Below are 26,598 nucleotides of genomic sequence, written 5' to 3' on the forward strand. Positions count from 1 at the left end.
TAAGAGAAAGTAGTTCCAGGCAGAAATTGGGTATGACACTCACATCCACTGACATTTAAAGAAGACTGAATTTAAAAAAACAAATACAGTCCCCAAATATAAGTACTTCAGGGGTGATATATCTGAAAGTTAGCACGTTATTATCAATTAATGGATGAGTATAAAACCTTTAGGATTTTATTCTCTCGCTGGTTGCTTCTTGAATGAAATTGCAGTGTGCAATTTATTACTAAGTGGATCTGAGTAGAGGACACAGAGTTTTTGTCAAGACAAACCAGTCAGAGATTTATGTCTTTCACTGCTGACATGTGATTTAAACACCACTCAACAATTTGGTATTATCCTTAAAGAAATTTTTAAAAATCTCTAAATGGGAATTCCAAGTCCCAAATCTAATGATCTCTTTTTCACAGCTTGAAATCTATATTTTGAGGGCTTTTTAAAGGATGCACATGGAAATCCTAAATAAACATATAATCTTGTCTCTCTGACTGCCATGTTTTATTTAAATATCCCCAAATTCCTGTTGATGAACAGTGTCTGCTAAAAACTGGTTTATGAGAAAGGTACAAAAACAACTTGATCCATTGCCCCAGACTCCAAACATTTTCTTTGCAAGCAAGTAATTTCAGTGGGATAAAAATGCATGTTTTTCCCTGTCCCCCCCCAAATTAAAAGTGCTGTGTCATCGTTTGCTGAAATAGAATTGCACTTCAGTGTACCTTGCAGAATGGATTAAATACAGAGGAGAAATTACTTTCAGATATTTGCCCCGAAAGAAATATATATTTTATACTAAGGAAACTGTACTTGCAATTTCTTGTCCAAAACCATCAGTGAAAACAGCTGATCAGAAGTGGCAACAGGTTTGTGGCACATGCAAATCTTACCAGCAACTAAAAAAATACACTATTCAGATTTTGGGAATGTAACATTTTGCCAGAGATTAGTAAGATTTTTCAAAGAGTACTTTACTTTTTATCTTGGAATGGTGTATCAGACACAGCATAAACTATTCCATGAAGTGTGTGTGCTACCTCCAGCAATCCCACAAAGGCAGCATACACCACTAAGACAAGGAAAGAGAAAGGAATGGGATGCACTCATCAGTTTGTCAGCAAATTCCTACAGACATCATGAGAGGCGAGTAAGTACACTCCATGCCCAGAAAAACTCATAAAATCTTGTTATGGCTATGGCTACTTGCATTTAAAAGCATGTTTGAGTACATCTGTAAATTATAACAAAGATTCTTTTTTTTTTCCAGTGGAGGGAACAGAGCAATATTATGGTCTTCAAAGCTACAGATTCTATATTTACTCACTACTTAGTGAAATTGAAATATCAGACTAAAAAGATTTTGAAGATAAAATAAACATATCAATATTATTCTCCTCAACAACATATTATTTCAAACCCCAGTAATCTGTTCAACAGTGCAGAGTAACCTGTTCTATTATTGTTTTCCTCTTTGTATTCCATTAATGATTAAACATGTAAGACATGCTTTACTTCTCCTTTGATTAGGACTTCCCACATTCAGTACACTCTCTCACAGATTTCAGGGAGTGAATTCTCCATGCTTCCTCCTGCAAACACAGACTTGCTGACATTTCATTTAGCCAAAGTTCTTTGCTTTCTCCAACCCCCTTGTCATCCTGCTTAAAATCAAACTGAAATTGAGAACATGGTGTGATCACCGTGGATTGCTCACTCTGGGATTCTGCCTGTGTCATTAGATAGAGCTTCTGCCTATCACTCTTTCCTTGTGATCCCATTTACAAGCCTTGCTTGGCTGTTCAGTTCAGCCGAATGTGTCATGCAGATGTCCCCATGGAAAGGAGCTGGCACATCAGTGGCTGTGCATGGCTCTCTAATGCCTGATGATATCTAATAACATGGGAACTGGAATGCAACCTAGGATTCCCTTTCACGTATGTTTAACCAGTTCTTTTCTTTTTCTGTAGATTTTGCATGCTTCAGTAGGTGATCATCTGACATCTGTATGACACAGGTGTCATACACTCTGTCTGGTCATTTCATCTAAACAGCAAACAATGTGGAACTGGTCTGTCTGTTCAGTCCCACTTACATATTTTCACATGGTCATTTGGACAGTCCATCCATCCTTTTAAAAACAACTACCCATTGTGCATGAAAAACAAGTGAATGCTTATTAATCTACTGTCCAACTGCTATCTCAAGATACCCTCATGAGACCTCCATGACATCAAACATTATAGCTGAAGTCATCTAAGCTACATATCCTTGAAACCCTCATAACATTATTTCATCATAGAAAGATCTTACTGGAATTCTTTCTGCATAGCCTGTTTTATAAATTGTTAGTAAAAGCAACACATTTGGATATATTTTTCATGAAAAACAATATAACTAAACTCCATGACAAAGAGCTAAAGCAGTCTGGGTTAGAACCAAACCTCTTGAACCAAAAATTTCTGAAATCAGAAAGAATATTCCCTTGCTTTCAAAGATTGCCTGAGGAGAATCATTCCATTATTACATTGATGAAAATCAGATCTTCATTTCAATTCAAATACAGCCGAACAAATTCATCTTATGCTTGTAGGCAAATTCTTAGGAGCAGAAGAACCAAAATCTGGAAGCTTACAAAAGTGCTTTTTTCCCTCTTTACCCACGAATCAGTCTGTATTGTTCAGAATAGCCTTCACCTAACCAGGTATTAAGGAAAATCACTGTTTCTCTCTTACACTTCTTTCCCACTACAAAGCTTTACATCCTTGTAAAGGATGCAAAGGACATTTTGAAAATGATTTCTGCTGGGAAGCTCTAAAATCCTTCATCCAACACCATCAGCAAGTACCATTAGAGTGCAGTTCACCTAAGAAAATTCTTATCCGCTGACATTTATTCCCATAAAATACAATTTTACATGTAGTCTAGGAGGTTTTCGATTCATTTCTAAAAAGCATCTTTGTTTTTACTTGCAAAGTAGATAAATTAAGACTCTTTTGATGGTAAGTTTTTTAAGGACACATTTATAAATAAACAGTTTTTACTCAATAGATCCTGTTTTCATATCATACTCTGAGCAATAAGCCAGAAACCAGGCCCAAAATGGTTATTCCAAAGAAGAACATCTGTTTATAAACAAAATGTATTAACAAATCAGGAATTTAGTTGCCCCTAAAGCAATCTGGAATACCCTATATTACAATAATTTATTCATAATTTTTGCTCCAATGTTTGTATCTCAACTACAGCTCAATATTTTGTAAAATATGTCACATCTAAAACCATAGGTAGGATCCACTTCTCTTGCAGCAGGTATTGGTAAAAATATAACAAAATTTGTTTTTAAACCTCAGACATCACTAAACAAAAAAGACAGGGAATGGTAGAGGAGACAGTGAATATTATTAACCTTATTTTAGGGATGAAAAACTGTGAGGAAGATTAAATACTTGAGATGTATGAAGAACTTGTAATAGAATAGTGAAAATAAAAGTGCAATTCCAAATCCCATTTCCAGTACTTAATTACTTCTTAGTTCTTCATCTCTCCTTTTTTTTTTTTCCCCCCATTTTATGCTTCCAGATGTCTACCCTCCATCTGATGTAATCATTTATGAAGGATCCAGTTTCTAAAGAAGAAATAATATCTGGGTCCAAAGCCAGAAAGGCTTGTTTCATAATAAGTTTTTCTCAACTATAGACAATTCTGCAAAAACAAAACCCAACTGCAAACCATAGGAGCAAAAGGTGACTATCACAGTTAAAATTATTTTCTGAAGGAATCCAACATTTCGGAGGAGAACTTGCAGCTGGTTGTACATTAAGTACCATGCAGTTCTTATCAAGACAAAAAACACAGTTAGAAGTGCAGGATGAGACTCACGGTGAGGCTTTTGCTCTCTCTTTAGAGACAGGCAGTGCACAACACACTCAGTGACCAATAATTTGCTGAAACTTGATATATTACTATAATGTCTAATAAAACTTCAGATATTTTTGTTACATTTTGTTACATTCTTTTCCTGATATCACTTATTTGGTTACCAAAGGTTTGCTTCAACAATATTGCTGGTCTTTTATTTTGTCAAAAGTTTTCCAGGCTGTCTTTTGCATAAAGTCAAAGAAAACACCAACTCATATTGATAATACCTGAAAAAAACTTTAGAAATCATTAAATTCAGGAACCTCTTTTGAATGCAGGGAAAAGGAAAGCAACTCTCAGAAATATTTTTGACAGTTACAAAATTTCGTTACAAAGAGGTTTTCCAAGATTTGATTTAAAAGTGATGCTACTGACTCACAGAAAATGGAGGTGCAGCTCCCAACCTCAGCTGAAAAACTTCATGGTTTTCATTAAGATACAGTACAATGAGGCTAACAGGCTCATTGAGAGACAAATTTTACCTTAAATAGTTTGAAAACTCCTTTAAAAGAGAGAAAGTATTTTCCAAATCACTGAAAGCTTTCCTAATGTCTCTAATAAATTCCTTAAATAATTTTTGTTCTGGTCAGAACATTGGTAATAACTCATTCTTGCAGGAATCAATCACAGCCATACAGACAGAAATTGGAAGAGATGTAAGCAAGAGTCACATGCCCACTTCTCCTGTAGCTGAGAGAGCAAAAATTACTAATTTTTAATTTTAATGTCATAAATCACAGAGATGGCACATTAACAATTGTTAAATTGATATGCTTGTGGTTAATAAGGGAAGTATTGTCTTTAATTCTTTAATTATCTTTTTTTTTAAATTTAGGAGTCTTTGTAAAGTTACATTTAGGATAATCTGTTTTCTACAAATGCATTCAATTGAGCAGAGGTTTTAGCCAGTTTATGGAGTGCAGGAATGCTGTAAACAATCACAGAAGTCTGAGAAGTCTGAGCAGTGTAGGTAGTAGATTTAATGATGATGGAGTGTCAATACATTTTTATTGATATCCTGTGGTCCCCCTGGTCTACTAAACTTTTCCTTCACTCTTGGTCTATATCTTCTATGTTTCAAAAGGAAAAAAAGAAGTTTGCAGAGCAGTACTGCTGAGCTGGGGACATATTTTAAATGACAGTAAAATCAGAGTGTATTAAATTATACTCCCTTCACTGCTTAGCAAAAAACAGCCTTTAGGGATGTTACATAGGACTCGGGTTTCTGACTGGTACTATTTTGCTGCAGAATTTAAGCTTTCCTAAAGAAATAGCACTGCAATTCTTTCACAGAAAATGCCACAAAAAGGTGGTAAATGACACATATATTGAGCTTGAAGAAAATTTATACACATACAGACATCTGAGCTTAAGGTCATTATTATCCATTAAAAAAGGCATTTCTAAAGATGAATCTAATTAGATTACATACCAGGCATGACATTTATAATATGTAAAAACATGAATAGTGACTCTAAAATTATAAATACTGTCATTGGTCACCTATGATTCTGCACTTTAGCTTGTATCTGATTCTGCTTAAACCATAATTTTTAATACTTTTTTGACTATTGAACTTCTTTATTTTAAAAACTTTTCTACTCATTCTAACACACATAGTCCCATTTAAATCAGTGGGAGTAATAGTATTTAATATTCCTGAAAATGTCACTGGATGATTAAAATACCATGAGGTAACATATAAGATAATCATATGCTTGTAAACAGCCACATTGTATTATTAAAATAAGTGTGGTTATCTGCAGCGAAATAATACATACATTAAATTATACTGGGGATCAAGGGACTAAAATTACTCATACAAATAATCCAACCAAATACAGTGGGACCGTCTGTGAATTAAGTGATAAGAAAGAAATTTATTGGGAATTTGACTGTGACTTTATTCTGTCTTTACCTCTTGCCCTAAAAGCTTCTTATTTGTATTCTTTCCAGGCAAATACTACATTGTGTTACATAGTGCATACAAGATAAATCATGGAAAGGAAAAGGGAAAATAGATGTTTCTAATCTTCATAGTTTTTTTAACACACAGAGAAAGAAAGAGCAACTAGTTCTGCAAGTAGAGAAAGTAACAATCTCTAAATGAGGAGGGAAAATACTTAAGGTGTGTTCAAAGGCCCTGGAATATTAATAAATGTGGCTCTTACAAAGACAGAAACATCTTAAAAATATTGTCTGGTCACGTCAAAGATTAACCTTGCATTTTTGGCTCTTGTGTACAGAATATTTTATTATGGCTATACTGCTCCTTATATAAAGCTTTTGCAGGGAGAGTTTAAGAAATATTTTAGGCCATTTTTTTAATGGCAACACTGATAGGCAGACTTGCAAATACTATGTCTATATTTTATTTTTAAAAACTCATTTCATTGGAAAAAACAGTACTGAAATATACTGAAACAATTTTGTGTAAGACTTTTATGTGGCTTTTTTAATTCTTTTGTTTAAAAGACACACTTGCCACAGAGGAATGTTGATTACAGTAATTAATGAAAATAGAGTGACCCAGTATAGTAAGGAAGTCTTCTTTTTTCAGTCTTAAAAAAAAAGTATTTGATTTAGTCACAAAAAAACCATCTCAGCTGAAAACCTGACATTTATGTTAACAGTAGTATATCCCCAAGGGAACTCTGAGTAAGTTTAATTTCTATTCTGATTCCTTTTGACTTCACTCTTATTTTGAAGCAGAAATATAAAAACCATTTGGGCAGGAGTAACTTGACTTTCAGATTTAAGCCTTTTGCCAACCCCTTCAAAACCCAGCAGACTTTGTTCAAGTTGCAAATTTTCCCAAAAATGTGTTTGCACAGCATTAGTGGAGATGTCTTGGATTTTACCAGTAAACTCCTGAAAGACCTTAAACTTCAGCCTCAGCAGGTCTCCCCTGCCATTCAAAACTCTGGAACCTGTGCTAGATCCAGCCACTCAGTTTTGGAGCAGGGAAAGTGCCAGTCCCTCATCAAATTCTGTGCTGGAACGGGCCCTGCAGAAAGACAGCTTCCTCATTCAAGTGCAGAAAACACAATGGCTGGGGCTGGGATGTCTGCGTGGGAGAAGAGCCTTAAAAACTAAAAAAAAAAAAAAAAAAATTATACACACTGCCTATTTTACTATCTTAAAAGAATGTTCTTTAGGTTGCAAAGTCAAAAATAGCAGCTCTGAGACATAAGGCTTCTTAAGTAACTGAGATCCATCTACTTTATTCATATAGGGTAAGATACAGCCTTTAATTACACAGTTTAATGCAATTCTCTCCAGAGCTTCCCTCACTTGATCTGCACACAGAGGAGGACTATTCTTAGCCATAAGTAATGACTGAGTACCACAGAAAGCTGCTGTGCCAGTGAGCAGTGCATCTGCCCTCGCTGAAAAGGAGTGGGGTGTACCTCAGAACAAGAAGAGATGAATGAAGAAATATATTCTGTCCCCTTCTCTCCTAAAAGCCCCACGTGATTTTGGTCAGGGTTTTAAAGACAGGAGTTTTCTGGGTGGTCATTCGTAATGTTGCTCCAAATATTTGTTTGGAGAGAGTACTGTGATGGATATCCCAGAACACAGAGTGAGCTGCACTTTGAAGTGTTAGTGGAGGCTTAGAGCATGTGGTGTTATCTGTGAAGTACTCAGAAAAACTTCAGAGGGGCACTCAGGGAATGGTTTTACCTGCAGCCTCTCTTGCCTCACTCCTCCTCTACGAACGAGATAATAGCATCTGTCCTCTTACATGGGCATTGTGCAATTTTTAGTATTTGCATAACAGCTCAGGTGTTGTAGCCATGAAAACCTTAGAAAAGCCTGGGAAATATTACCGATTTCTCTTCAGAGAAAGGATTTGAATATGGACAATAAATAAGGCTCAGGGCTAAAAGCTGAACATCGAGGAGAAAACAAAATATTGAAGAACTTATTATCCAGGCTATGCAGAAAATGAGGCAGAAAGCTCAAGGATGAAGTGGTATATGATCATGTACTTAAAGACTGTTTCATAATGGATACCCAGAAACAGATGAAATTAAAAGTGCACAGTATATTTTGTCCTGACAGTTCATAGCTTCCAAGTGCTTTAATTTATAAAATTCTCAGAGCATAACTTTTGAGTGCAGCATGTTCATGGATGTTAGACTGACACTGAAGACTTAGGTTGATTGGAGAAGATGCAAACTGGCCATACTGAGCTGTGCAGAAAAAAACCTGTGCACTAAATGGGTGTCTAAGAGGAACAAAAGGAGTTCAAAGATTGATTCAAACATGCAGATGACAAAAACACTTGGCAGTGTACTTTCAAAGGGCAAGCATTTTAATACAGGATAGCTCATCTGATCAATAAGGATCAGAGTGGGGTTAAAATATTAAATTTTTTAGCCATTAATTCATAATTTTGTAAGGGAAAATGGCATTGCAAGTTCTTACTGTACCTCTACAACACAGAAAAACTGAAGAGTGGAAAAAGTACTTATTGTTACCTACAGGTGTGGGAGACAAGCTGGCAAAGCTTCCCACCAGTCATTTTTGTGTTGGCAAGATGTTTCTATAAATCTGAATGGAAAAGGGAACTTCTATACAGATTGCAAACTAGCATTACATAGTAGTGGGCAAGATTAAGCCTGTTTATTTCTTGACATTTTGGGGTGTTTTAATATTAATAAAGTTGAAAGATTTTTTTTTCCTAAACTGATTCTGACTTTACTCTTATTTTACAATGGCTTAACATATCAGATTCAAGAGACATCAATCCTGATTTACATAGATGAGAAAGGAGTACTGCAACAAATTATTTTAAAACATCAATTGACAGAGCTGCTACTGAATGTGAAAAATCTACAAGAGCAAAATATTTTAAAAATACTGTACAGAACAATATATATGATTTCTAAGAACATTTTTATCTTCCAATTCCTTTGGGTAATCAACGTCTCTAATGCTGAAAGCTTAGTTTAAGTCACTGAGAGCTCAGACTGGGCAAGGGCAAGTTTCCCAGACATACTCATGTACAGTTTTTCAGATTTCTGATGAGGAAGCTAAGGAAGTGCAAAGCTGAGTAACATCAAAACCTGTACCCATCTCACTTTATATATTTAGACTATTCAAGCAGCTACGAGCCCAAATTAAAGTGCAAAATCAAAATAACTAAATATTACTAAGCTCTTAGAAGCATGCTTTTGAATGTTATGTGCCTGTATCACAAAAGATATAGCATCACTAACTGTTTTTTATTATTTTTTAATGCAAATGTGAATAAAATGGCTGGACAAATTCCATGCTTAAACACAAGAAAGAAAAGAGATTAAAGCCACCACTCACTGAAGGCAGCTTTGCTTCTCAATTCCCGTGGTGCCGTTACCTTAGACTGCAATGGATGTTTCTGTTTGTATTCTTTTTTTTTAATAGGAGAGAAATTGGAAGGAAATTTTATTCACTGGGGATGCCTTCATGGTTTAAGATTTACAAAATCCACCAGCATGACTCACAGTAGCACAATGGGTAATATGTGCTGGAATAGCAAACTTGAATGATGTAGGTATTTATAATGTGCAAAAAAGACTTTGCTTATTTAAAGACTCAAGTGATACTTAAAAAAGGAGAATGGGATCCACCCAATGTTAAGAGAATAGGTAAAATCTCTGGATGTCAACATGAATGTGGTTGTCAGTGGATTTACAAGAATAACAGGTCAAAACTTCTATCACTTGAACTTTTTTCTATCATGGGAATTTTTTTCTTTGTTATTAAAACTTGAATAGGAAACAGTGTGAAAATATTTCTCTCAGAACTTCCAACCCGATACATTATTTTTTTACATTTTGGGTTTCAAAACTTTTAATGTGGAAAACAAAAATAAAACCTGTGCTATACTGCTTATTATTACTGCATAACTTCCTGTAATTCCAGACTCAGTTGTTTAACTGCTGCACTGCAAAAAAAAAAAAAAAAAGAGTAAGTTCAAGGCTAAATTCAATCCTAGGTGCTCCTTCAAGTACTTTAGACCAAGAACAGTGACAAAAGAACCCCAAAGAAATTCCTGGAAACTACCACAACAGTTACATTGTTCACAGAAAAGTAGCGGAGGTTTGGGCCAACAAAGAAAATGTGATTTGAATATATCTTCTTCTGGGGAACTAGTGGGAAAATGCTGATGTTTTCCTCATAACACTTAAGTCAGGAATGTTTTATGTAAGAATGTGAGATCTATATTCAGAATTCTTCAGTGAATGTTTAACTAAACCAGACAAATCTTTTGTTAATGTTGAACAACCATCTGCATTTTATCTCTGAAAAACTATATGTTCCAAAAAATCCCCTCCCATGTTCTTTGCAATGTGATAATGTCACAGAAGTTATTTTTCTGCAATATCACAGAAAAAAAAAACTTCACAGAGAATCAGCTCCTAAGAGGTTGAGCAACATTCATCTCAGAAGGATGTGGCAGGAAGGCATTTATCTGTTCTTAAAAATCTGTTTACAAATCTTTCCTATATCAGGCCACAATTGTCTTAAGAATTAAGTGACTTACAGCTATGGCTTTCTAAGTTTCATTTTCACCTGTCTCTCCACTGATGAGGAAAAATGGGAAAAAAAGCAAATTCAAAACACGCAACACTATTAATCTCTCTGTCAGAACCAACGTTCCTGGCAACTTCCTGAAGAAATTCCACTGCTGTCCTGAGGGAGGATGTCATGTGAAGCACCAGTGCACCCCAGCAGACTGAGATCACTGAACATCACCTGAAGATCACCGTGCTTAAACACAGCAGTATGAGCAGTCTGGGAAGGAGCTGCAGTGTCTCACCTGCCCCTCTGACTCCTGTCCCTGGACCTTCCAGGTTAAGAGTCTGATTTTACAAATGTAAAATGTACAAATAACTTTACATTTGGAAAGTGTAAGCCTGTTGCTATGCAACAAGCAGCGGAATCCAAATTTTTTATATCACTTTTATCACACCTGCATGATCCAGAATCAGGAAAGATAACAACCTTAAAGGCTGAAGAGCACTTTTTTTCTAGCATTAGGGCCCTATTCTCCCATTTTTAATAACAATGAATATAATCTTTACAAGACCGTCATTCATTCTAAAGCTATTCATTGTGGCTGTGCCCTAGACACCCATTGTACAAATGCTGACATGTGTGTGAAGATTCCTGTTGTCACCTTTGAAAACACAGAAGAATCAGGATAAGCTTCTAAAGAAAATGACAGTATTGAGATACAGATCTTCACTCCATGTCTACTCACTAATTCTGTGATTTTCTATACACTTATTCAAAAGAAAGTACATATAATTTATATTACATACATGCAGTCGTTCTCAAGGAATCTTTTCTTAATGGAAATACCTCCTTTGACAAAAGTGTCATTTTTAAATGTCTTTTGTTAAAGCTAAAAACCACAAAAGAGAAAGAAGATCAACATGAAGGTCATTCTATATCGGAAATTAAGATGTAATTCAGAAACTTTGGAACTGTGACATACATCACCAGTGCATAGTATAATGCCAGTGACCTCCTTAATGGCTGTACACATTCACTTATTTACAAGAAGACAGCAGTGTGGGAAGAATCCATCAAGTTTCTCTGCCTTTAAGCAAGACAAAGCCCTTTCTCTAGACAAAATCACCAAAAAGTCAAATGTTCTCATTTCAAGACCTTGTGCAATGTGGCACAGTCTAAAAGGAATCCGTGACTTGCACGCCTGTGTAGCATTGTTGGGATGTAACACTTCCATAGGCAAAATCCACTGTTTCACAGCTTGTAGTGGCAGCAACTGCAAATGTGATTCCAGTGAATGCACCATCCATTTGTTTGGGAAACCAGGTTTTCCCTCAAATCATAGAGAGTCTTAAATGTAAGACAAAATTACTCATATAACTTCACTCTTCCAGCATGGTTCATAAGGCACATATTAAATTAATGAATAATTATAGTGATGATCATCATGGCAATAAATATCAGAATTTATGAAAAGTATTTTCTCTATAGACATTCCCAGACGAATACTGCAGGCAGAATCAGCAGGTTGTTTAATTTGCCCTAGTTCTCTCTGTTTTCATGTTCCTACTTGAATAATAAGTTCAGAATCAGCAGGTTATTAGGTTTGCCCTAATTCCAAACTTGAGTCAATGGGACTTCAAATTGGCTCCAGTGGAAAATGAAAACAGAACACAGTTTTTTTCAGATATCTAAAAGGTGCCAAATCTGTTGCTTATAGCTAAGCAATTGTAGATTCATAATCCACTCCATACCATTAAAGAAATCTAAAATCTCATCACAGAATCCTGTTCTTGCAGACAGCTGCCAGCTACCTCTGTCTCATTTCTTGACAAGCTCAAACAAGGAATAACTGAGGCCACCTCTCACTTTCACCCCCAGATTTTTCATTGAAAATGGAAGAGAATGACACTAAAAAATTATGTGGTCTTTGACTGGGAGCAAGAGTTCTTCACTCTCCTCAGACATTAAATCCTAGATCCTTTTACAGTAATAAGGATCCCTCTACAGTAATAAGGATGACTTTTATATAGGTGAAATGTTGCAGAAGATGAGAACTCTTGTGACTGTGAGAAGAGCTGAATTTTCAAAGGAGAAGTGGCTGGCAGGAGACAAGCTGCATCATTTCCAGTGTCTAGTCAGAACAATGGCAGACAAAAAAGCAAGAAAAAAACACACTATTCTGAACACTAAGCTATGGATAGGCAGTAGGAAGACCTTCAAAGCCAACTAACAATAATCAGTTCTGTAGACTAACGTGGTTGCACAACAGTAAAGGGAGCTTCAAGTCATGACTTTCCCTACTAGATCCCTAACAGGAATTCTGATCTTTCAAGTACCTGAAGACCAGGAAAAAATCCTACCAAAAACTCCTGTATGGAGTAGTTTAACTTTACATATGGAGGGAAAAAAACTGGAAAAGAGCTGTGAACTGGTTGGGTCACTGAGAAAGCAATGTCCTATCAAAACCTTGCAGGTTTTCCTACTTCCTTACTCCATTAGTTACTGCAAGTATTTTGTGCATTGAAGCACTCATTGATCCTACTGATTCTACTCCAAGTTCCAGAAGAATGGCTACACATTTGCATGAAATCACCACATACAACTTTTCTAGCTTGGCAGAGGAGCATCTGAGCTGAAAAATTGAGTTCTGCATACACGACAATATAATCCAGTCTAGTAAAGTGCTTGTGATACACTCAAGATACAGTCACCACAGTACAAAAGGAGAAACTGCCATTCAAGAAAGTGCACATCTTTTGTAGGAGACTAAATTATGATCCTAGCTCAGCGTAGAAGTAAATAAAGGCAATAAAGTATTATTTACCCTGACTTTGCTAGTCAATTCTATATATAAGAACACAATTAAAGGTATGTCTGTTACACCCTAACCAATCATTCCCTGAAAGAAGTATGTTTGGTCTTTACAGTTTAGTCCTCAGGTTCACAAAGGTATTAAACACCTCAGAATGCCCTCCACTAATCTGTAAATCATGTGTTTATGAAGGTACACAAATTTTAACTACAGCACAACAAACTGGACAGAGCATTTTTCCAGAAACTGGTATGGTTTCATGCTTTCTAAAAGGAACACCAAGCTTCTGGTGCATAAAACATCATATTAAGTTCACCAAGAGAGATTGATGATTGTGGGGTATGCCCAGCCCCCGCCCTGGAGGGACGTCTGCTGAGATAAGCAGAGTGCCTAAACCTCCCAGCAGAACTCCCCTGGAAAGGCAACCACTTTTCAGTTATGGTGAGAAGAAGACAAACCCAGAATCCTCTGGGAGACCCTGTGCAGATCCTTTGTAGCCCATTGGCCTTTACCCTCTGACACCCACCCCCATATCCCTATAAAGCCCCTGCCCCTGTGAGGGCAGAGAGAGAGCTCATCCCTGGCCTCCCCTTTGCCAGACTAATAAAGCTACTTTGTGTGGGACAGCTACACGGGCCTCTCATCTCTCTCTGGTCTGGCTTGGAGGCTGCCCTGCAGAGCTGAGCTGAAATCACGAGCTGACAATCACTAAAGAGCTGACAGCTTCTGCACAGGCCCTCCTGGCCAGCAGCTGAGGGAAGACACCGGGCCACGGGAAGACGATTCCTTTTGGGACCATCTCTCCGGACCGGTCACAGCTTCCTCGGTCAGAGCTACTGACCCCTCACCAGCTGTCATAGATGATGTTCTCTGTTTTAAGTTACCAACCAGCTTCAATATGTTTACTAAAAGAAGCATGAGCCCTCCAAGCTGACCATATTAATGTTAGCCCCTACATAAACCTATTTCTATCAGGAACTCATTTTAATTGCCAGCCTGTTTCCCCATTCCTATCTGTTAGGTCAGTAATGATTATGGGGTAAAATCCCACAAATCCTTGGCTAGCATCTACTGTTAAAAGACTGCCAGGGAGCCAACCTTCAGCTGTGAAAAAAGATCAAGTACATTTGGGCCAAAATGCCTGCAAGCCTTAAAGTGCAATTACATCAAAACATGGACAATTTTAATAGATATTATTTTGAAATTCTGAATGAATATGACCAATCTGACACAAATTCCTATGGTGCTAGCTAGATATAAATTCTTCTAGCATATTAGCGTCTATAATTCCCAATATAGACTTAAATTTGACAAGGACCCAGAACCTCAACTAGGCACAAAGGGAAACAACAACTTCACTATTTAAGCTATTGTTTACCTGGAGTACCAAGATCTAGTCTGTAAGTGTAAGTGGTCCTTTGGAAGCATTTCAATATCAGCATTTTGAAGGGATTAGTAATACTCGACATGAAACCTCCTTAGAACATAGTATAAAACAGACTCCCAACTCCTAATTACCAGTGAAACAGTATTTAAATTCCTGTGATTTTACATGAGGAAGATATTGAAATCAATATCCTATAATGCTGAATCCCGGCAAACAAAATAATATATCAAATTTCATTAGGAAAATGATGCAAATTTGTGCTTTAAACTGACTTAAGGATTGTGTTTTCATATGACTAAATGTGAAGGGCACAGATTTAACAGAGTCCTGAATGACTTTTTGATTACTTGACTATCTGCTCTCAAGATTCTACTCTGACAACAAAGTCACCATTTAAAAATATTAAATAAAATGAAATCATTATTGTTAAATTATTGACATAATTTGTAAATATGAAGAACCTCAGTACAATCTCTGGTGCATTTCTAGCCCTCCTTCTAAACCAACATCACCTCAGTGGCCACTGGCACTGACAAGAAATTCAGCATGCAGAAGAAATACAGATCATGTAGATAAATGTAGCTAAAAATCAAAAAGGCAAGTTTTGTTCACAGTATTTTCTAGTACAAAGTATATTTAGCTAGGATTCAAGAGGGATAGTGTCATAGGTTAGCAAGCGTAGTCCCGGAAGGGACGTCCTTGCTAAGGGGTGCTTACAGTTTCCTCTGGGAACTGACAGAACCTATCAGCTGGCCAGTTTGAATATGGACAATTCTCTAAGCCACTTAAAGTTGTGATCACCTCTGTGATCCACATTTAAGAATAGGCAAACTCCCCCTCCAAGCTCTCTCTCGTTTCTGGCGCTGGGACAGGTGGCTGCGGGCCCCGTGTGGGGGCCAGCGGGCCCGGCCAGGCCCTGCTTGGGCCAGGCCGGGCCGGGCCACGGCCATCATGAAGCCATGGACCTGTTCCAGCCATGGAACCCCCCCCCACTGCCTTGCCGTGGGCAGCCGGAGCGGCTCGGCTCTCCCCCCTCTCCACTGCGATAAGAAAAATTCAACATTCCAGCTGCAAAGCTGCAAGGCCGAGGTGAGATTAACCCTTTTATTGCTATGAAGAGCTGAAAACCTGAGGGAAGAGAGAGAGGAGATGCTTAAAGCTGAAATTCTGTTGTGAAGCTATGATATATCAGAGTATCCTGTTGTAATTTCATGAAGATATGGGGGGTGGAGTGTTCAACTCGTAAGCAAAAGCACCTGCGCTGAGATAGGCAGATGCTGACGCAGCTGTAATTTCATGAGAAGTTTGGACAGGGAGAGATGAACCAGATGAGGACTTTTGCTCCAAACGGGAAAGGAGAAAACCTCAGTCCGTAGAGATGAACCAGATGAGGACTTTTGCTCCGAACGGGAAAGGAGAAAACCTCAGTCCGTAGAGATGCTCCCAGAGATAGTCCTAAAGATGAAGATGATGAAGACCCTTTGCTCCCAGGGAAGGAGAAGGGCCTCTGTTTTTGTTTCTGAACGGCTCAACCTTAAAATTGTACCCCAGAAAACTTCAAGAGTGGACCCTCGAAAGCAGTTGCGGGAAAAGCTGCAAGTCGGGGGAAAGGACTCACACGCAGGCAGAGAGACTCCTCTTCCTAAATGGACTGAACAATATTTGGAAGTGGGTGGCTGTCTCGTTGTGATAATGTTTTCATAGCATGAGCAAGAAGAGACTTCTCTTTCTAAATGGACTGAACAAGGTTATTATGGAAGTGGTAAACAGACTGAACATCTTAAGGGTTGTCTTTTCACATTGTCAGTGGGAGAAGGGAGGAAGGTGGGGGGAGGAGGAGAGTTCTGAAGGTGGTATAATTTTTTTTCCTTCTTCTTTTAGGTCTGTTAATAAACTTCTTTATATTCTTTCAAGTTTGGTGCCTGTTTTGCATTTCTCCTAACTCTTATCTCACAGCAGATAAACAGTAATGAGTATTTTGGACCAAACCACTACACTAAATTGGTGTTTCCGCCCGGTTACAAACCGAACCCGCGACAGATAGAGACCATGGTGACTACTCTGTTAAGGCTGACTATAGGCAATGAGTTCAACGACATCTCACTCAAACATGCAACTTGCAATAGATAATTAATGCCAACAGAAGTTTAAATGTTTCATTCAAGGCATAAAGAGAATAAAATTGATTAAAATATCCAAAAACTTCAAAGAGATATAAACATTGGAGGACTTTTTTAAAAGTTAACATGCAAAAGGAAATACAACAAAGACTGATGTAGTATATTCAGAACCCAAACAAACAAATCTAAATGCTGGCTTGGCTGAGACATCTGGAACTCACTTCCTCAAAAATCACTTTCACAGTTCAAACCATAGCTGGCATCAACTTCTGAATATCTGACAAGGAAGAGTATCTCTTACAGTGAACAGCTGCATGAACAGTCCTCATTTTTCTCAGAAACCAGAAACTCAGTGGAACAGTTAAAATACAACATATTATAAAGAGGAATAGTTTGAATCCACAGAGCAATTGGCTGTATAGATGCTAATATTGAGGCAAGCCAGGAAGCTATATTTTAAAAAGATAAAGAATCCTGTCTGCACCTTTTTAAAGTTAGAGATATAGAAAAGCAGAAGGGTATGGAGTGACAAGAAGTTAGCATCAATGAGAAACTTCCCCCACCTCAATGCATCTTGTGTATTTTACTACCTCTTTTAGAGCTATCTGCTTATTTTCTCAGACAGGATACTGGACAAGGTTATTTTTATATAAATGATATTATAGCTTTTTTTTTTTCTAAAGACAGAAGGTCACTGTTTTATTCATTTGATAGGCATAATAGAGGTGTTTTTGGTTTGAAATTTTAACTTAAGGAGCAAAACTACAAGAAGAATATGGAGGTTCACTGATATGAATCACATATTCTCCTTACCTTCTAGGACCTTGCCTTAATTCATTAAAAATCTGACTTTAAAGTCCATGTTTTTAATAAAAATCTCCCCTTATCAGAGAATCAGGCCATACCAATTTGAGTAATTCCAGGAAATATTGTAATTTTCTCTGAATAGAAGATTGAAATACATGTCAAAAACTTATCAGAAAATTGATATGGCAATCAGGGCTTATTTCAATGCTAGTCTTATTCCTAATAAAATTTATTATAATTTTGAGTATTTTTCCTTCTACTGAGTCACTATTATTATGTGCAATAATATACCCTTGCCTTCTTCAGTACAAAGGAGAGATTTGATTTTCTCTTTTAGAAGGCTCTTGTACTGTTTTTACTCATGGACTTATCAACCAGAGAACAGCTAGAGATTGTATTTTTCTTTGCTATGGACTGCACATCCTTGACACTTAAGCAAAATTCCAGCCCTTTTCTGTGATTTATGCTAAAGCTCCCATTGAAGAGAATTTGTTCCCTATCAGAACAAAGGGAATGACTGAATGGTTCTTTCCTAGCTTGCACTGTTCAAACAGTGGTGTAGTTCAGAAAACATAAATGAAGCTACTCCTGATTTAGACAGATATAAAACCAGTTAAGCCTACTGGAAATAATTTATATTACTATGGGTTTAAAAAAAAACAAAAAAACAAAGCAAAAAACGCAACCCAAAACTTGGTTGAAATTCATCCTTACAAGAAAAGAAAAAATACTTCAGGAATCTATTAATAATCTTTTCAAAGATGAAAATATGGGAAAAAAACCCACCAGATTTTCTCCTGAAAACAATTGAACTTGTATTAAAAATTGAGAATTAAAAATTAAGACTTGAAACTTTGACTCTAAATCTATTACTTTTTAATTCCTAAACGTGCAAGTCAGGGTAGAAAATTTTGAAAAGGTTTTCTTTGTTGTTGTTGATATTAATTCCTACACTCCTCATTACACTGTGGAGCTCTGTGTTTTACCATACTGCAGAGATATAGAACAACAACAAATCCAAGACAAAAAAAATTTATATCTATAAAAAAAAAATCCTAGCAAAACAGAATTTAATGACCATCTTTCACCTTTAAGAAAAGGTATCAACTAGGACACGCGGCTACAATTTCATATAAAAATGGAAAGTTGGGGGGCTTTCCCATCTAAAATCATTTTCAAACGAATAACCAAAACAAGGGTAGGAGTGAAAACTCAAAAGACCCCTTCAGATAATTGCAGTCTGAGATGATCCTCTCGTAATGGCAGTGTCTTTCTAAGGCTTGAGGGAAATTTACACATTCTGGGAACAAAAGATCAAAGTTCAACAGCATACAGTCTATGTTGGCTACAAAAAACTAAACAGCAGAAGCCAAGGTTTCTTTCCTGGCAGATATAAAGGCTTTAGTTGTCCTTCTGCCTTTTCTGTTTCTTAGAATATTAAATAATTTATAATAATTCAATATCTTTGCCAGCACATATGAGTAAATTCTAATCCCTTCATCAAGGTCTGACTGATGAAAGTGTCAGTTGCTACCTTTTCTCAATTAACAGGTAGAAACTGCAATGTAGTTCCATTTATGTTGCTGTCAGGGGAAATGTTGCCTCCTGTTTCAAATTAAATCAGAATCTGAATACTTTATGCTAAAATTATAAATCTTGCTATTATTTTATAAGGCTTCTCAGTAGTCAAGGGACATGTGAGGAGAATCTTGATCCCACCATTATAATTTATAAAACCACTAGCATTTAAATGAAGTCAGCATTTTGCCTTAATTGGGGGTGGGGGTTCTAAATATTGAGAGTCATCTTCTTAAAAGTTCCATACAATTTTCACTAAATATAAATATAGACATGTATTTCACTAACATTCAATCTAAACATAAAAATGTTCCTTAAAAATAGTTACTGAACCTGTTACTGTGTAAAGGCAAGAATTTATCTGACTGATATTACATGCAATTATGTGAACTTTTTCACATAAGTATTACATGATCAAAATAACTTCAAATAAATAAACTATGTTTTAGTGTAAAGGGCATATAAATGTATAATAGTATTAATAGCATTTAAATTACCATTATTGCTTTAACAAAGCTGCTACATCTCATAATTTTCTTTTTTTTATAATAGGGCCTAACTCAGAGAAGCTAAGACAATTCAATATTGTACATACACCTATGTATTATGTAGTATCATACATTAAAAATTGACACCCAAATACTAAATCCATTGAGATGGTTTACCTAACAGGAAAGATATTTCATTTGACAGTTTCTGGGAATGGGTGCAATTGAAAGTACAAATGATTATTTTCTGAAACTGTTATTTGCTCCTATTAAAAATTTCTTTAAAGTGTTAATAGGGTTTGAGTTTTTCACGAATGGCAGATGAGAGATAAACAGCTGATAAAGTAAACAGGATACAGAATGACTAGTGTTTTGAGTATTGACACTAAGGACAGAAGGTGTTACATAATAAAGCACAGTCACAAATGATGTTTTCTTTCTTATAATGAGTGAAATCTGATAGAAATGCTAAAGGCAAATTATTCAGCCATAAATGTCATGCAGCCACTCAGTGAAGATCTTAATTTGGCCTTGATAATATCTTATTTATATTTACCTTTTACATTTTAAACTTAGGTCTTTGCTCTCCAATTCTGACATGATAATCATATTTTCCCTTGATAAATTTGCTTCTATTCATTTATACACCTTTACGTCCTGCTCTAAGTACACAACATATGTAATCTCTATGTCTAAGGAGCTGCAAGCAATGGTACATTTACTAACAAAATAATAAAAACAAGATTCCTGCATGCATCTGCAAAGTAAATGTTTACATTCTTTCCATTTGCCAAAAACAATGGGCACTAAATACGAGCCATATTTTATCCAGTGATTTATTTGTAGATGAGATTAAGGAAACTGCTGTTTTTCTAGGTTCCCTCTTCCTTGGTAAAACTATTCAGTCATTTTGTGGTCTTGAAGTATGTACTTCCCCCTTGCCCTTTTGTGTTCTCCCTATCTAACTGGCATGGTGAATTGCTAAATATGTTGCAAAGCAGTACCATTCACATTCATGTAAAAAAAATAATACTCTGTTTAATCTCCTTCCTCCCCGGCAACAATTTAAGGAATTAACAAATAAATCACTGATTTTATTTCAATGACATAGCAGAGGCAAATACAAAGTGGACTCTGGGTCTCCTCTACCCTAGAAAATCAGACCCAGGTCATCTTTGCACTTAATCCAGTTCAATTATTCCCAGCATCACTTTCCCTGCTCCCCAACTTAATTACCACCAGCTGCTTGTAATAAGCATGCACATCCCCTCCCTCAGCTCCCACCGAGCATGACGCCACCCCCTGCCATCTGGGTGACACCCGGTACCCAGCACCCATCTTTCCTTTACCCAGAACAACCCCAAATCCCACCCCGCCTCCAGAAGACGCTCAAACAACATCCTCTTCCTCCTCTCGCCCAGCCTCGCAGAGAACAGGAGAGTGATGGCACCATGGTTGGCCACAGAGACACGTGGAAGACAGGGAGGAGAAGGTGGGGAAGAGGGGAGCCGGGGACATGGTGGAAAGGGAGGGGAGGGAGGAAGATCCACTCATACAGATGAAACTTCATGCAGGCCTGGCCTCCGACCCGTCCCCTCCACAGAGCGATGGGGAGGGGGGGGATGGGGCGAGCTGAAATGGCCCCTTACCTTCACTGCAGTCCTTCCCTCGGAAGCCCGTTTGGGAGCAGTCGCAGACGGCCTGGTCGTTGAGCACCGAGCAGACGCCCCCGTTGAGGCAGACGTCGTCCCTGGCGCACAGCCGGCTCTGCTCGTCGTCCAGCCGCACCTCCTGGCTCTCCACCGGCGACGCCTGCGTGTAGTTCACCCGCACGTCTGTTATCCAGCCCTTGAAGGGCTCCCGGTCCTTGACGGAGGAGAGTGTCAGCTTTAGCGTCGCCGATCGCAGCTCCGGCGGGAGCCCCCCTAAGAAGAGCCCGCTGAAGACAGTCATATCCCGCCGTTTGGACTTCACCTCCACCCACTTGGCCTCGGCTCGGTCAATGATCAGCGTCGTGTTCTTGAAGTGGCGGCGGATGACAACAGCGTGCCAGAGGTTGTCGTTGACCGCCGTGTCCGAGAGCAGGGTGGCGGGCTCGGCGCAGAAGATGGAGAAGCTGAGCTGTAGCCGCCCTCCCTGGGTGAGGATGAGCTCCAGGAAGTCACAGAAGCCCTCATCGTCAAAGTAGAGCACCAGCCCGCTGGAGCTGCGCGTCTTCATGTTGAAGCTCATTTCGCTCTCGCAGCAGGCGTTCCACTTGGGGAAGCGGGTCCACTGGCCCTCCGCACCCGGGAACTCCAGCCCGCTGCCCAGCTCAGCCCAGCAGCCCAGCAGTAGGGCCAGCCAGAGCAGCAGGCAGCCCCCGCGCCGCACCAGCACCGCCCCCATCCTGCGCGGCCTGGGGCGGGCGAGAGGGGCGGCAGGGCTGGCGGGGGGCGGCACCGGGGCCCCGGCGGCAGACAGGGTAAAATCTTGCCGAGCGCTGGCCGCGCTGGAAGCTTCGGGCACACTCACCCCCGCCCCGGGTGCGGGGGTCACTGTGGGGGACTCCCCGGGGCGGGGGGCTGCAGCTGCCCCACGGGATAGGGTTGGGCACAAGATGGTGCCAGGGGCCACCGGAGGGGAGCCGCAGTGGGAGTAAGGCGCCGTTGGATCTCTTCACTGGCCGGCCACGCTCCGCAAAAGGTGTCCAGGGGTGGGTGAGTCAGCAGAAATTTTCCCCAAAGCCAACATTACCAAACCGGGAAAAAACCCAAGATCAGTGGCAAAACTCTCCTCCAAGTGGATCCACCAGCTCGGCAAGGCTGTAGCAATATCCTGGCACATGCGCGCCTCCTTTTACATCCTCTCCACCAGCTGTAGTTTCCCAGGAAGCCAATTATTGATCCCAATGCTGCCTCCCTAGGATGGATCCTCTTGTCATATCACAGCCTGTCTGCCATGGTGCTAGAGCAGCGTCAGCAGACGACAGGACTCATCGCTCGTGGTTGCTTGAGCTGCCTCAATCCCAATGGGGTTGAAACCCAGAAACTGTCAAACAGCCGAGTGGCCACTTGACATGCAAAGCCTGACAGCTCCTCTTCTCTTTGCTTGAAAAAGGCCAAGGCTAAGATCCAGGGGAGTGATTTTCCTCTATTGTTTTTGTTTCTAATCTGCAAGGAATTGAAACAGAATAATAAGAAATGACAACTAATAACATGTTAAATCACAAAGTTGATCAACAGTAACATTTGAGATTATTTTTTTATTTTGACTGCTGTTGGACGTTAGGAAAATGCTGCTGTAATTTTCGAGTTACTGAGAAATTATAATAGGTTGAAGTGCCAAACACAAATCTTAACACATATGTTCAGATTACATTTTTATGATATAATCTAAATGTAAACTACTTACCTTTCCAAAACTGTCAAATATTTCAGTAGTACATTTTATTATTACAAGAACAATGTTAAACAGAAAAGGTGGTGGTTATTCTGCAACTTATTTTATTGTGATTTATTTGCGAAAACACCATCACCTGTGAAGCTACAGGGTCCTAGTGGTACAGACAATGCTACCAAGCCCAGTTCTGGCTGTTTCCAACACAGGTCAAAAAAAAATAAAGTGGCTTGAGCTCCCAGCAAGAACTGACAGGCTTCACCATGCATGGCACACCTACTGGTTTATTTTTCCGGGGGTGAGGAAGAATTGCAATGGTTTCTTAGAAGGCTTTTTGAAAATTTCGAACCACATTTTTTTCTCTGCCACCTGGTTTCTTTTGGGGCTGATATCTAATGCTATGGCAGGGAAAATCCAATTCAAGCCAGCTCTGATGTTGACATTATTCACAATGTAGATCAGCTAATCCCAGGTGTTAGTCCTCTGAAATGGGTTGCAGTATTTTATGTATATTTACTCAGCTGCCCTTATTTAAGAGAACAACAAGAGAACAGCTCCCCTATTTTCAAAATTATATATGTGCCACAGTTCACCCTCATCCTCTGAAGAGGTCTCTACATCCAAAACGTTTCAGCGGAGAGGCTGTTGTTCTCCCCCAAGGTGCTGTATCTTTTCTGGAAGCTGTGTATTAGCAGACCTCTCCTGATGGAAGAGAGGATCTCCAACACCTCCCTCACTCACCGCTTCCCCTTCCCCTCCCTTACATTTCTTCTCCAGCAGCACTTAGGCAGGCACAATACCATGGCCAGAGCTGCTGCCAAACCCCCTTTTGGGCTGGGGGGTGTGTGTGTGTGTGTGCGTGCGTGTGTGGGGGGAGAGGAGGCAGAGATGACCCTGCCAGGGAGAAATGTTTTAAAAACAGGCACACACCTCAGCTGCCTGCACCTGACACGTTCAGAGCTGCTAAGTCACCTCCTACTCTCTCTATATTTAATTTCATTCCTCTAAATGTCAACACGATTATTTTTATTATTTGTCACACGTGAGGTGGGCAAGAGCAGCAAAAGGGAGGAGAGGAGAACCCCCAAACTTCGCGGGCAGAGGCCAGCCGTGCCCACCAGCAGCAGGCAGACCCCAGGTTTTCCCCACGCCCTCCCTGCCCCCCGGCGGGAACCACCTCTGGCAACGCCGCTACCAGCCGAGGGATCTTCCGCCAGCTTCCGGGAGGGCCGGCAGCGGGAGCCCCCGCAGCCCCGCTCCCCAAAGGGCCTTCCCGGGCGCGGCGGTGGCCGCGGGCAGGGGCGCCGCTGGCGTGCGGCACCGCGCGAGCGGCCGCTCCCGTTCAGCACCCGGAACAGCTCCGCCCTGCGCGGCCCGACGGGGCGGCGGCGCCCGCTGCCCGCGCCCGCCCGAGAGGGAGCGGCCCCGCCGCTGCCCCTGCGCGCCGCCGTGGGGCTGCGCTCGAGTGGGAGCCCGGGGGCTGCGCCGAGGCAGGGCAGGGGACGTGCGGGCGGCCGCGGGGCCTCGCTGCGGCGGAGGGGAAGGAGGTGGTGATGGAGCAGATTTGGGGGGCGTGGGGGGGTGCGGGGAGTTGGGTGCCGGCTGGCGGTGTGAGACACGGTGTGCGTGCCCGGGGACGGTGACATGGAGGGAGGGGGCTGTGTGGGGGGGGGGGGATGAGGGGGGAAGGGGAGGTTTGTGGAGACGGGGTGCGTGGGGAAGGGGCGCGGTGTGTGTGTGTGTTGTATTCGCGGGGCTTACCGGGCAGCTGGGGCTGGGCTGGTCCCTTGGGGGAAGGGGCGGTGGGGAGGGAATGCGGGAGGCGCGGCGGGGAGGGGGGCGCAAGGTGTGCGGGGCGGGCGCCGCGGCTGCGGGAGGAGCGGGGGGAAGGAACGGAAGGGGTTTGCGCCTCTTGCGCGGAGCGCAGGAGCGGGAGGGTGCCAGGAGCCCGTGGCGTCTACCAGGGGTGGAGAGGGCGGGGGGAGCCAGGCAAGGACGCGGTGTGAGTGTGAGTGTGTGTGAGTGTGTGCGCGGCCGCCGTGCGTGCCAGAGCGATCCCTACAGGTGTCCGCGGAGAGCCGCCGCGCGGGGATCCCACCTCGCGAGCATCCCTGCCCGCTGCCTGCCGCTGGCTGCAGCGCCTGCCTTCCCCCTCACTCACATACACACACAGCAGCAGAGGCGGCGGCAAGAGGGGAGAAGAGAAAGGGAAAAGAAGAAAAAAAAAAAAAGAGGAAAAGGGAAAAAAAAAAAGAAATATAAAAAAAAAAAAAAAAAAAAAGAAAAAGGCAGAGAGGGATGGAAAGACTGTAAAAGAAAGGAGAAAGACCCAAGGAAAAAATACCCCAACAATTGCTTATTTATTACTGCCGATATAATTCACACACTGCCAATAAACAGCACAGTCTTGTCTAGTCATTTCCAAAGCAGAGAGACACTTTCATTCTCGGAAGAGGACAATTTATTAACATATATCTATCTAAGTATCTATCTATCTCAGTTGGCTCTTAAGTACCAGGCATCCCTCCCAGCAATGTATCCATGATCACACATATATGTAGCGAGAAATAGGCACAAACCAACATAAATGTAGCTATTGCATTCAGTGCCTCGCCAGTGAATTCGTATGCTTCCCCCACCCCTTTACAACCATTTTTTATTCTTCAAAAATTATGATTTAGTCACAGGTGCCCCGATTGAGCCTTTTCAAATTAGAAAACGAGAGAGAGAGAGACACCCATAGGTCAATAAATCCTTAATAAATGCCAGGTCGGTTGGCATGCACAATCCTTGGCAGAATCCTTATTGTATGAAATACAGAGCATTGTCTCTGGGTGCGGGGAAGACCAGAGTTCACAAATTACAGGATGAAATAAAAGGATCTGAAAAACAACCTTGCTGCAGCCAAAGGGAGAAGCGCTCTAATTCAAAAGCAGACTTAGCAGCATCATTAATCTTTTCCTTTCATTTCTACGTAATTTCTAGAATCAAATTCTTTCCTAAGCAGCTGGAATGATCGATTTTGCTTCTCTTCCAGTCTGCAGATGTCTTTATTTTAATATGCTTATGATATAATTTCTACCCCTTCGAAAATGCACACCATCAGCAGGAACCTGAACAGTTTCAAACACATATCGAAGAAGCCGGGTGCCCTCTTTCTTCTGGCACACAATAGAAAATGTCCCAAATTATCAATGCACTTCCCGCACAAGCCCCTCGTCTCTTTCAGACCGCCGCCGATAAATAACAATAATATTGCGATATCCCATCGCTGCCCCGGCTTCGCGTTTCACCACGGCACCTCACGCCAGGGAGAACATGCAGCAGATTGATTTTATCGCTCAAGTCTCGCAGACCCCCTCTCCCCTCCTCCTCCCCCCGCCTTGGCAAGGGGCAATAAATCACCGCATCCAACCTTTAACTTACACCTCCGCTCCACCATCTCCTCTCCTCGCCATCCACCTCTCCACAACGCCGCACGCAAACCCACCAGCCTCTCGCGCCGCCACCGCCGCCACCACCGGCTCCGCCGCGGCGGAGCGGGGCTGGTCCTCCGCGGCGCCGCTCCGCCCGCGCTGCGGGCGCGCCTTACCTGCGCGGGGG

At 40.7% G+C, this 26,598-nt stretch overlaps 1 protein-coding gene across 1 annotated transcript in view; it reads right to left on the reverse strand.

Annotated features, from left to right (window-relative positions):
- Nucleotides 1–26,491, reverse strand: part of NRXN1 (neurexin 1) — a 516,697-nt gene extending 490,206 nt beyond the window's left edge. Inside the window, exons 1-2 of the mRNA XM_042051442.1 lie at nt 26,422–26,491; nt 21,267–22,769 (exon numbers count right to left, since the gene is read on the reverse strand). Coding sequence (XP_041907376.1) covers nt 21,267–22,005 — 739 coding nt within the window. The 5' untranslated portion in view covers nt 22,006–22,769; nt 26,422–26,491. The remainder of the gene's footprint in view (nt 1–21,266; nt 22,770–26,421) is intronic.
- Between the last annotated feature and the right edge of the window lie 107 nt (nt 26,492–26,598).

Source organism: Corvus kubaryi, unplaced genomic scaffold (genome assembly GCF_017639235.1).
Source record: "Corvus kubaryi isolate FWS band 111438036 unplaced genomic scaffold, C.kubaryi_AGA036_p1.0 76, whole genome shotgun sequence".
Taxonomy (NCBI): domain Eukaryota; kingdom Metazoa; phylum Chordata; class Aves; order Passeriformes; family Corvidae; genus Corvus; species Corvus kubaryi.